The 13,366-nt window shown below is 32.3% G+C and overlaps 1 protein-coding gene across 7 annotated transcripts in view; it reads left to right on the plus strand.

Annotated features, from left to right (window-relative positions):
• Positions 1 to 13,366, plus strand: part of LOC148627575 (uncharacterized) — a 37,765-nt gene that overhangs the window by 17,142 nt on the left and 7,257 nt on the right. Inside the window, exons 11-16 of one of the 7 annotated variants that reach the window (XM_088575022.1) lie at positions 449 to 1,519; positions 4,411 to 4,430; positions 5,648 to 5,726; positions 6,769 to 6,800; positions 9,588 to 9,710; positions 11,085 to 11,111. In XM_088575022.1, the coding sequence (XP_088431148.1) occupies positions 449 to 1,519; positions 4,411 to 4,430; positions 5,648 to 5,726; positions 6,769 to 6,800; positions 9,588 to 9,710; positions 11,085 to 11,111 (1,352 nt within the window). Of the gene's footprint in view, positions 1 to 448; positions 1,520 to 4,410; positions 4,431 to 5,647; positions 5,727 to 6,768; positions 6,801 to 7,599; positions 7,637 to 7,823; positions 7,890 to 9,587; positions 9,711 to 11,084; positions 11,112 to 13,366 lie in introns of all 7 variants that reach the window. The other 6 variants (XM_088575071.1, XM_088575040.1, XM_088575048.1 and 3 more) reach the window with 6 other exon arrangements.

Genomic DNA, 13,366 nt, shown 5'->3' on the forward strand with positions numbered 1-13,366 from the left:
CTGGAAGCTGCATGCCAAAAAATGTTCCTTATATGCTTTGCTACACCATAACTTGTGGTCTTCAGTATATCATAGATTAAATTCTGTTTTAAAATCTTTACATGAGGTTTTATTAATTTGAAGAATTTATGTTGTTGTTTTATTTTCTTTCTTACCATATGATTAAATTTTATACCTCATCTTTTGATTGACATAAAATGATATACAACCATTTGTCTGTCTGTCTGTCTGTCTGTTTGTCAGTTCCCACACTTTACAATAACTGAAAAACAGGTATTTGCACAAAATTTTAGGGAGCCCTTTGTCTTGATGGCAGGAGGATCTTCTTTAATTCCTCATTTATATTAGAATTATGGGACTTAGAATCAACAAAACGGGATAGATGTACCATTTGTTTTAGCATGGTTATTTATTCATATATTTTACCAATGAATTTTCCTTTTAACAGATGACACTTATTCTGAAGCTCAATCAACAGATTTGAAAAAACTTCAGTTAGATGCTTTAGATACAATACGGAACTATGACGAATCTCCTGAAGAGTCAGGATCTCAGGACAAAATGGAGGAACCACCCTCTATGGTAAAGATAGAAGAAAGTAAAGCTCAAGTTCGGCCAAAAGTTCAAACTGAGAAAATTCAAAAAGAAGCTAAAAATGATTTAAAACAGAAAGTTGACTTTCTGCAACAAAAAAATGGAACTGATCCAGTTCAAAGTTATGACAATGTGTTCACTGGAACCAATTATGAGAATGTGAATGAAAAGGGAAACAAGAATAGTGAGACAACACAAAATGATTCAAAATTACGCAATTCTTTTGAACAAAAACAACCGCATACTGTGTCAGGTCCGAAGTTTGCCGAGTCAGCACCTGCTTCTAAGGAAAGACCAAAATCTTCAGCAGCTACACAAAATTCATCATTACCACCAACAGTGCCAAGGACAACCCTTGAACAACAGAGTGCACCTATTAGTGGTCCACAGTTCATAACTGCCAAACCACACCCTCCTGTAAATGAACCTATTAGTGCACAAAGTGGACCAAAGTTTGTTGATTCATCTCCAATTCAACAACCAAAGCAGCAACCTAAAGCTACATTACATCAGCAGCCACCAATGGAAGGAAGGTTTGTGTCTGTGATTAATGTTGCTGGTGGTGGTTCTTCTACTATTTCTCAAGGCAATAAAAGTAATCAAGCAAATAAACTTCCAAATAGTGATCAATATGAACTGGCTAAAAATGTAGAGCCAAGCAGGAATTCATTACAGAATGTGACACTTAATTCTGATGCTTCAGCAGTCTATGCTGTTCCTGGTAAATCTACTGAACAACTTAATTCAGGTCAAGCAGGGGCTGTGTACTCAGAGGTTAGCAAAGGGGGTCGATATCAGCCCATGCAAGAAGTCTCCCCTAGAGAACGTGCATATGAAAGTATAGCACCAACGTCTCAGCTTGTTAAACCTGCTCCAAAGTCTAAACATTATGAAGAGGTAGCCTTTGACATGGATTATTCAACAGGTATGTTTTATTTTGAAAATTGTTTCCATTAAATAAAATGCATGATTTTTTTTTATTTAATGTGAAAAAAAGATATCATGTAATTCTCATTAAAATACAAATATATTTGTTACAAATATTTACAAAAAACTAACAATTTTTTATTTTTTCATTTAAGGAATGACTGTTATATTTTTTTTTGGTCTATGAAGAAATAACCTCAATCATGTGGTGCACACTAAATGAGGTTATTTCAAACAGACCGAAAAAATAAAACAGTCATTCCTTATAATTCATTTTTTTTTTCATGTAGTCAAGATTTTATAATAACCCTTACACCATCACCTGACTAGGATGCAATAGGGTTGTTTAATCATTATATAAAACAAATGTAATCCTAACCACAACATAGTATTATTTTTCACTCCTCTCACCCTCCTCACTACTGCTCTCTCTGCAACATTCAGTAGTGAGTACTTTCTCACCAATCAAAAATTACCTCTGTAAATTGTTTTATGATACAAAATATTCTAATACAAGTTGACTTATTACATTTATAATAATATATACAATAAATGGACACAGCAAATTTGAAAAAAAAATATCTTTAATAGGGGCCCATGATTGTAACATTTTATTTTCTCTATTGTGCTTTTTCGCAAAACAGAGCTTTTAACTATAGATATTTGAAATTTTCTTTTTTTAATCTCGTTACATGTTGGCATTTTTCCTCCCAATTTACATTTGAAAATGAAATTTTTGGCAATTACCAAAAGTAAATTCAATAAACTACTACAGTCGACTCCACTTCATCGCATAATTGCATATTTCGGTTATTAGCATAATTTTCTCCTGCACAAAACCATTTCCTATTATTCAATTAGGGAAAAAATCGCTTATTTGCATAGGCCTTGGAGGTGCATTTCGGTTTATTGCATAGAGAATTTTGCCTCGCCCAGGTAAAGACAGGTTTTCCCAAATTCTATTTTAAGCCTTTGGGTCATAAATATGTCAATCATATTTATTGTTGTAAAAACTAGATTATCATCAATCAGGAGGTGGTAATAATGGATTAAAAAATCATGGACATAAAAGACAATATAAATGATTTCTAATTACATTAAAACAGAGCTGAACAGTTTTGAGTAAGCTTGGGTTACTAGGCATAAATATCATACGAAAATTAAAAGTCATTCATTCAGTACAATGTCTAATGAAATTCAACTACCCTAAGGTGCCCCATACTATCCACTCTTCATAGGAATATATCGAGGTCAATGACGCGTATAATACACAACTATCAGTGTACAATGAACAGAGGAATAAAAACACACAGACCATTTCAAAAGCCCAAAAACTGCAAACATTGATGATTATTACACTGAATCCTGCCTGAAATATGAAATATGGGATTTGCTTTCATAGAAAGTTCAGGAAATTACTTGACTATTTATAGATGAGAAACACGTGGTTTTACTTATAAATACACACGACGTAAAGAAGGTCAATAAACAAGACAAACACAATATATATTATTATTTATTGATAAAAGAACAATACAATGAGAAGGTCTATAACAATTAAATACCAGATCAGAAATGTTGAACAGTGATATCCCTGGTTGATCCACAGTATCGTCGTCTTACCTGAACTCGCACTTCCGGTAAAATCGTAATTTCGGTTATAAGAATAGCCCGGTTATTTGCATAATTTTTACTGGCAAATAGGCTATGCAATTAAGCGGAATCTACTGTACTTATAATTCAATTTTAGATTCAAGATCTAATAAGTAAATTATCAAAAAGGGTTCATGCCGTCACAGTCACATACAAAATTTGGTCTATGAGATGATGGACAAATTTTATTATCCAGTTAGAAAGCTTGTTATCTATTAAATTAAATTATTTGTAGATAAAATGTAACCTCTTGCTTTTCAGTGAACATAAATTCCTATACAAGTTCATATATAACCCTTGCTTATTTATAGCATATATCCATTTTGCTCCAGTACCTGATAGTTTCTAACTCTGGCCTCTTTCATGATTCTAAAAAGGTATCAGCAGTTGCCAATAACAATAAGAAATTTTAGCCAAATTGTGCTAAAATAGCTTATTTCATGAGACATTTTATGTAGAAAATATAGGGTGCATTTGTGAACTCTTCAATATTTATGCAAAAATAGACTTCTGTACCATCATGACTTCTGACAACAAATTTTATTGTTCATAGCTTGTGCTGTATATTTTTGGATTAGAAAACTACCCCTGATCCTGTCATTTTTGTGTAAAATTTTTTTAAAACTGTGTAGAAGTAGAGTTTTGTGCCATCCTTGTGACTAAATTATGACACAACAGCTTGTATTATCTTTATTCGGATAGTATTTTATCTTTAAGTTAGGCAGATAGAAAATTTCACTTAAGTATGTCATATCGGTATCATAGCACATGGTTCTATTCTCAGTCTGCATAGAACTTGATTCATATTTTGACTATATGGTCTCTGGAGTGAGTATTAGGGTTATTCTTTAGTGAGCTTTTCTCACAGTTGTTCCAGTTAATGTTATTTTTCAGAAAAAAACATTTGGACCTACATTTTAAAGACATGTGGTTTATGGTGAATAAATTAAGTAGAAGTTTAGTGATCTGCATTAAATTTTAATACAAGCTTCCCTTTCACAAAATAAAGGCTGTGATATATTTTCGAGTTTGTGACCTAAACCATTAAGAGAAAATTGACCAATATGACTGGACTTCTTAGATATCACAAAGTTAAAAAGGTGTTAAATGAAAAAAAAAATACAATAATTTCTGGATAAGAGTCAGAATGAAAAAAAGTACCAATGTATTTTATTATTATTATTATTTTCTAATAAAGTTAATATGAATTTATTTGTATTATATTTTAACTTACAGTTGGTGATGTTCCTGTTAGGGTAAGTATTACTTTTGTTGCTCTAATTTTGTAAACCTTTTAACACTCACACATTAGGGGAGACTTCCATAAAATCGATAAAAAGTTTAGAATCTTCCACATAAGATGTGTTTGAGATTGTTTAAACTTACTAAATTTTCTGTGAAAAATACCAAATATTTGAATTTGTGTATACAAAATTTGCTTTTACATATACATGAGACTGTGTCAATGGGGGAGAATCTCCCACATGAACTGGTCCCACATGAAAGGTTTAAAGGTATGATTTCTTCTCTTCAAAAAGTGTACTTCTCTTCCAAAAGTGGAAGATATGTGATGGAGATATTCCAATGTATGTATGGCATTTGTCTTCTGTAAATGTCCACATCTCAGAATGACGGTTTGATGTCAGATGAATATAATTTTGATAACCTATCAGTGAAAGGAGAATAAAGGATGAAACCTTAGGATAATGATGGATGGATCAATCTATAATTATTTTGAATAAACACTGGTTTTTACCCGACATGAAAGTTAAATTGAAGAAGAACTTGCTACTTTTCAGTCCAGTGGGGGATCTACAAGGGGTTGCAGGGTGTTGGCACCCTTTCTTCCCCTTTTTATTGGAAAATTTGTCATTTTCATGTGTAAAATTAACAAAAAATGGCAAATAATGTCCTAGCAGCTTCTTTTACTGAGGAACATCGGCTCGCTCCAGCCATGCAGTCTGTTTTATTTTCAAACTTTTAAACTTGTCCCAACCTTTCCTTCTTTGAAAGGAGAGGACCTTTTGACTAAGGATTCACATTTTTGCCCTTGTCATACTTTAATTCACTTCTACAAAACATTTTCATTTTTACAATGATAGAATTTAACTTGAAGGTATGTAGGTCAAATTTGAAAGTTGCTGTTTTATTGTTCAGGCCTATTCAATGGCTATTTCTTACTGTGCATTTCCTTGTGTATGTTTAGGAAAAAATACAAGTCAATGTGAGAAAAAGTGTCTATTTCAGTCAGCCATTTCATAGGGTGTCTTTATACAACAAAGAAATATTGTAAATACAACCTGAAAATAGTACAAGATTAGATACTTGTCAAAGCTCTGCTATATTTATAAGAATTAACAAGGGTACATGAAGGTTTGTAAAATACTGAGGTTTAATGAATTGGCATACAATGCTGTCAGGGGATATTGAACACTGATGTGGTTTAATGATACTTATTTGTCTTTATATTCAGGATGATGGACCTCCTTTACCTAAAAGAGAATACAATGAACCAGAAACACATTCCGACACTACTAAAAGTAGTGTTACAGGTAGGTATAAAGTTTAAGGTTAAATTTATAAAATGCATCAATCTGACCAAATGTAATCAAAATATTATAGATGAACTGCAGAAAAGTTAATGGGTTTAATGAACATGAGCATCACCCAAACAAACTTACAGGTTGTGTAAGTACTCATAATCATCATCAAGATAAAGAACATCATTGTTTGTTTTTTATATGACAGTCTTTCTAGACAGGATGTATTCTGCTAAACTGTCGTCTGCCCATCCATCTGTCAGTCATTGACATATTGCTCAACAACTCATAACTGTTTTTTCCAATTTTCATGAAATTTGTTGACCTGTTTCTGTCTACAGATTTAAGTTCCCCATTTGGTAGGTAAATTTTTGAGTTATGGAATATTATTCATACAAAAAAAGGAGCTGACATCTGAATTTTGGACAATAACTCACAACTGTTACAGGTTAAAACCTTGTGAGAGAAACTCCTCCTTAACTGCTTGAGGATTTTGATGAAATTTAACAGGAAGGCTGGGCATCATATGTAAATATGCATGTGGTATATACCTATTGTGTTATACACTTATTGTTGGAGGACCCCGAAGGGGAATTACTCTTTCTTCACCAACTCAAGGGATTTTGATGAAATTTTATAAGAAGCTTAGGCATCATATGTAGATTTGCAGGAATATATGCTGTTAGAGGACTCCATATGAGATTATTGAACTATAGGGTTTAACATTGAACTCCATTCCAGAGGGGGTATTCTCTTTCTGAGCTTGTACACAGTATTTCTAGTTAAGATTGTACTATGATATGTAAAGGGACTTTATTCATAAAAATGATTATTTTGTTTCAGACTAGATAAATGGTATGAAGTGACTGTCTTGTGTAAAATGACAATATATTACTCTATCCACAAATAATCTATTGACAAAATAATTACATTTTCTTATTTTTAAAAGATGCGAGTTAGCATGTCCTATTTGACATTTAGTTTAAAAAATCTTAGATGTTAAAATTGATCCATTAGTAATTCATTTAAGCCATATTTGTTCTTATATTGACAGATAAATTGAAAAACAAGATTACAAGTACTCTGGTAAGTAGTGAAGATAAAGGTACCTGTATACTGTAAGCCAGGAAATTCAATGGCAGTTTTATTTATGCAATTTTCACAGTAAGACCTGTAATGCAAATTAATGTTGTTGCAAAGTATCTCTTTCATTAAAACTGAGCCAGTGTAGATTTTCTGGTTTACAGTTGGTCAAAAGGTCATAGCAAAATACCAATATGGACCTTTTGTGTGAAGTCGATTGATTGTATTTTAAAGAGTAATTTATATGTTTTAGAAGAGAGCAGGTTTATAAATTAAGTAGTCACAGTTTTAGTCCCCTACCAGCTTAAGTCGAAGGGGACTTTAGATTTGCACTCTGTCTGTCAGTCCGTAAAAAAAAAATTTTTCTGCACACTATGGCACATCCTCAATCTCTGAATTTTGATAATAGCAATAACTGCTAATAATATACTAAGTCAATATTTCAGTTTAGATCTAGTCCTTAATTATGATTTTGTTTTGTTTTTTTTTTTGTTGTTTTTTTTTAAAGAAGATTTTGGTCTTAAATATGCTTATACTTTTCTATGGCTGTTAATTTTATTTTTAATTCAGGAACCAAATTGATTAAGAATTAGTTGTTTTTCCTGTGCATAACCAGTCAGTACAAAATCTGCAAGAAATCAGTGTTTAATTCAGCATTAATTGAACTTTATCTTAACTAACTTCCTTCTGAATTTCTGACAAAATGAGGTTTGATAAGAATACCATACATGATTACATTCATTTTGATATGTCTTATGGTCAAAGAGGGTTGATAATTGGTAGGATATAATACCATTTACAGACCCATAGCAAGAAATATCCTGAAAAGGGTACAAATGGTAAAAATGTCACGCTTTATTCTCCCTATATATAATATATCAAAGATAATAGTGCAGGATGTATTTCTGTCTCCTTGTTTTCAGAGGGGGATATGTAGAACTCCCTCAGTGTCTTGGGTACGGTTATATTTATTATTCTGGGCACTGGCTAAGTGATAGGATACTAACAGCATGTTTTCCAATACAGAATCTTGGAGCTAATGCAATAGGGATAACAAATTTGGTGAGCTGTTGCTGTATGCTGTCAAACCTTGTAATAAGAACTTATAAGTTTGCATGATAATTATAAGACTTTTTCTCTTCTGTTATGCCATACTACAAGTTATTTGCATGAATGAGTAAACTGGTAGTACAATGCATTGAATTTATTCTGTAAATGTGCATATGATTTTTTTAAAATATTGCATGAAAATGCATTTTGAAGGAATTGTTTCATTCACTCATACTGGTAAAGTATACACGAACAGAATTTTATGACAATGTACCAGTGGTGGATCCAGGGGGAGGTTGCAGGGGGTTCGCACCCACCTACCCATCCACCCATCCACCTACCCATCCACCCACCCCCCCTTTTCGAAAATTTGTCATTTTCATGTGTAAACTTGGCAAAAAGTGGCAAATAATGTCCTAGCACCCCCCTTTTTCTGAGGAACCATGACTGGCACCCCTTCTTTTCAAAGTGTCTGGATCTGCCCCTGTTTACACTGATGACTGAACTTTGGACATGGAAACAATCTGTCAATTTTAATGATGGGCAATGCACTTGAACTTTGGATTTGAAAATCTCATTTCTGTTTCAGTTATTATCCTTGTTAAAAAAGTATACTTATGTGTATTTTTCCTTCTTTTTCTTAGAAATGGGAGACATAGAAATACTGACATTTATAATTTGAACTTTTTTTTCCCAAAAAATTTATGGAACTGTACAAATGTTTTTACCATACTTGTTTTTCTGCAATGCTAACTAGTTTGAGGTTGAAAGAATTAAAGTATGTGAATCATTTCTAGTCTCCATTGGTTTGTCTGTCTATCTGTCTGTTAATGTTGCATGTGGCTAAATTGTTTGATTGATTGATTGTTAGGGTTTAACGTCCGACCAGCAATATTTCAGCTATATTCAGACGATGAACATGAAATGGATGATAAAATGAACATGAAATGATGATGAAATGAAAAATGGGAAGGGACACAAGGATAATAGGGTTGACAAATTTTGATTGCCACTAGAAAAAGGGAAGGATGGGTAAGGTCGGGCAATTTAGCCTCCTGTGGTGGAGCGCAAAGGTTCCTACTTCTATCCAATACCACAGCAGGGTTCTTTAACGTGAGAGGAACGTGGCATCTTTCCCAACACGGTGCACCACTATGGTTTAATGGTCAGGTTTTCTGTATTATAGGCTGACAACCCCAGAATGTAACACACCAGGGGTACCCCATTCCACCACCTGGGGCACACAACCCATTAGCTCTGTGGCAGAGCGCTTTAGTCACCTTTTACGACATGCTTAGCGCTGCTGCAGGCCTATTCTTTTGACACCCAGATCTGCACGGGGCTAAATTGTTTGAAAAAGATTTTACTATAATGATAATAGATAAAATGATATGAGATAATTTCTGGTACAACACTCATTTTTTGAAATAGATAGCAGAGTTGATTGGTAATTAGTTAACAACAAAATCTGCAATTTGTGTTCTGGGGTACGTTTTTCAATCCATATGATAACTTGACCCCCATGAAATACATAATGTATTGACTAGGCTTCGAATTATTAGTGTAGCAGAGTAACCCATTCCACCTACATAATCTAATGAATTATCATTTTTGTAGCAGAGAAAATTATACCACTGACAATACCTTTTTCTGTATAAGGTTATGAATTACCAGTGTAGCAGAGTAACTCATTCCACGGACATTATCTTTTCTGTATAAGGTTATGAATTATCATTGTAGCTGAATAAACCATTCCACCGTAAGTCGCTTTTCCACGGTAAACATGAGCGAGTAGTAGGAGAGGTGTATCATGATGTTGTCCAACAGAGTAAATATGCTCTTGGACAACTCAAAAATCCAGAGGTTTGTTGTGTTAGCTTTGAAGTGTGGCTAGTGATTAATGTATAATGTTTATATACAAAGTCTGAAGCTTTTTTAACGGATGATGTGTAATGGTATACTTTAATAAATATTTGGAAGAATAATTTTATATAATGGATGCATGTTAATGAGTCTTAGCTGTCACTGTGAAAGTACTTTAATCTGTTGATACCAATTTTCGTGGATTAGGGAAGAAACACAAGTTCATGGATTCTTGAATTTGTTGTTTTGAGGTTTTCAGGATACATATCAAGGAAATCTCCTTTTTGTTGGGAACCAAATTTTTTGGTTTGGCCTATCCACGAAAACCACGAAAATTGGATCCCCACGAACCATAGTACTTTCACAGTATATCAGCAACTGTTATAACTGATTGCATGTAGAATTTATTACAATGCACTTTTATAACTTTTAATCATAATCATTAAAAAATTGGTACATTAACCTTTTTTATTAACAGTTTACCGGAAGAATTTGTATCTTATTCATTCATAGGAAGATAAAGGTCTTTTAAATATTTTGGTTTAATATAAACAATGTAGTATAATTTGTACTTATATGAATGAGGAGTTAAATTTTGCTATATACTTGTGGTTGCCTTGCCATGCAAATTAGTAAGTTAGACATTTTATACTGAAGATTATTTTGCATTAAATTAGTACAGTTGAAGAAAGTTTTAGGTATTGGTCTACCTAGATGCTAGTTTCAGGAATCATTTAATGTTCTTAAAGCTACCCTTCCTCAGTTTTTTTTAAAGGTTTTTGAAAGTATAGAAAAAATAATTTATTCTGTGTCCTAATTACATGAATCTAAATAAAATAGAATATTGCTTTTGTATTTAGTATCACATTTTATTAGGACATGAATTGAAGTCAATAGAAATCATTTCTTGTAGTACAATATACTGTCTGGAGTGTTGATAAAAACATATGACTTTTGTGATCATTTATTGGAAGACATGTTACTGATGGTGGATAGACATTTTTTGAATTGTTATCAAATACTAGAACATACTGGTATAAGATCTAGCTGCTACCTATATATTCTTATGACAAAAGAATGTTTTTTTTGGGGTAAATTTCCTATTTTATTTTTTTTAAGTTTAGACTGAGAATGAAAAGCTAGCATGTTAACTATAACACTGGATAGAATAATTTTTTATTTGGTAGGCAACGGTGACATGACGAGTTGGAAATGTTTCTCTTCTTATAATATCGGCCAGAACTATAGCTCTAAATTGAAAAACTTGACCAGAATTGAAAAGAGGGTATTTTAAGATTAATATTGCTGGTGGTTGATTCTCATAGATTTATAGAATAATAAGTTTGGTTTACTGGAAATCTTTTAATGTTTCAGATGGGAAGTTGGACTAGACAAAGAACGGTTAATTCACATTTAAATTTTTTTTTTAGAATAGCCTATAGCTTTTACTACACTTAGAACATGTTAAGACTATACAAGTTCAGAGTATGTTTATTTTTATCTTAGAGTAAGAAGTAGCAATTGGAGTAATTGTTCAACTTAAATTTATCTCAAATGTATTATCCATCAATAAAAAAAATAGTTCGCTTTTGGTTTTCCATTTTAGGTTCTTTTCAGAAATATTTTGAAACAAGAACATTTTTATATGTAAGACAATGAATTACCAATGTCAATTTGTTTTTGATACTGACTTAAATCACTGTTAATGCTTCCCCAATTGTCTGAACAATGGTAAAATTACTATGAAAAACAAAGTTTCATATATTTCATTCTTAAAAATCCGTTAATTTACCATTTTTCTTTACTCTAAGGATTAAAAATGATGAACCTGTTTGTCATTTTCTATCAATTTTAAGATTTTGAAATGTGTATAGACGCAAATAACTCAATGAGATTTTTTTAACATCAGGCAAATGGTCGCTCACATTTATTTACTCTATTTAAAATAAAATTTTTATTTATTTTTTATCAAAAAATCATGAGGGTTAAAAAAAGTCATGTAAATCTACTGAACACTTGTATTGTTTTACAGTAGCACACAATAATCAAACTCAAGTAATCAGTTAAATAGATTTTAAGAAAGTATCTTGTAAGCAGTACTTTCTTTGATAAATTAATTATAAACAAAATGACAACAATAAAATGTAAGTGTGTTAAAATGAAACTTGGACATCTATTGCTAAATTAACTGACTTTTATCAGCATTACTGACGCTTTCTTGACACTAAGTTTGCTTTAAATTTTTGGATTTATATAGGCTGTCCATGGTCATAATTAATCTTTATCAATGACAAGCAAGGCATTCTATCATTGTGCATGCAACTGTTGGCTTTGAACTAATCAAGTTTTTTTTTAAAGAATTTAGACTATGAACTTCTATTTATGTTTATTTTGAGCTGATATTGACTTTGAAGAGAGGTTATTACTGACTTTCTTTTAAATGGCTGTGGTGATTTTTTTTCTCTAGTTATTATTCACATATTGTCTGCAGTAGAGGGTGATATGCCGAAGTTACACATGAGGTGGGTATATCAACGGAGACATAGTCGAGGGTGATATATTTTCTTAGTGTGTTACTCAGTGTATCACCTTCTGCTGTAGGTAGTGTGTGTTATTCTGTCGCAGTGTCTATTGAGTTCCCTGAATTGGCATCACATGGCACCCATGATGCTTAACCATGGCAATGTAACCGATTGAGCTTACAACCTCACATTTCAGTGGATAATATATAATATTTATATTAAATCAAAACAGTTTTTTGAATTTCATTTGTTGGATAATTGTAAATAGTTTACTTGTTGAACCGATTAAATAATTCATTGATATATGAAACATAGTACAGTGATCACACAGTTTACAATGCATGTTATGGGTGTTCCAATGACAGTAAATATTGTGGGAATCTAAACATACTACATTATTTTTGAATTATTAATGGGGTAAAGTATCTTATGCATTATGGAATTAAATATTTTAACAAATAGACTGAAAAGCAAGAAAATATGTCGGCTATCTTTTTTAAGGATAGTACTTGTATTATATACAATACCATTTTAATACATCATACTTTTATGAACATATGCATAACCTTTAAGAAACTAATGTGAAATTAAACTCTTATGTAAATGTTGCAGTTCATCAGATATAGTAAAAGTCAAACTGGAATGAAATTTACAAGTATTTTAAAGAGTAATCAAGGGAACCAAGGTTATAGCGGTAATCAAAAGAATGTAATCCAGGGACAAAGACCAGACATGGAAAACAGACATACACAACAAAGAATATAGAGTAACTAAAATCATACATACAACAAAAGCAAATGAGCAACTGGGACTTTACTAAAAACTGGGAGCATGGACCAGGTGCACCGGTAGGGTAAGCGTCCTCAGCTTTTCTAGAAACACCCGCCGAGTTGCTCATAAAAATTCAAGTCTGGGGTAGACAAACGAGGAAATTCATTCAAATGAATCAACAATAGCAGAAGAACAAAGATATTCATTTTATCTTAAATGAAAAGGGAAGGGATGTGAATACGGGCAGGGAAAGGGATGTGAATACAGACAAGGGAAGGGATGTGAATACGGACAAGGAAAGGTTGTCAAGCGGGAGACATATTGTAATAAGGGTGATATATTGGAGTGATATATCATGATGAT

This window comes from Perna viridis, chromosome 1 (assembly GCF_037379345.1).
Source record: "Perna viridis isolate PV_CMFRI_1.1 ecotype Kerala chromosome 1, ASM3737934v1, whole genome shotgun sequence".
Taxonomy (NCBI): Eukaryota; Metazoa; Mollusca; class Bivalvia; order Mytilida; family Mytilidae; genus Perna; species Perna viridis.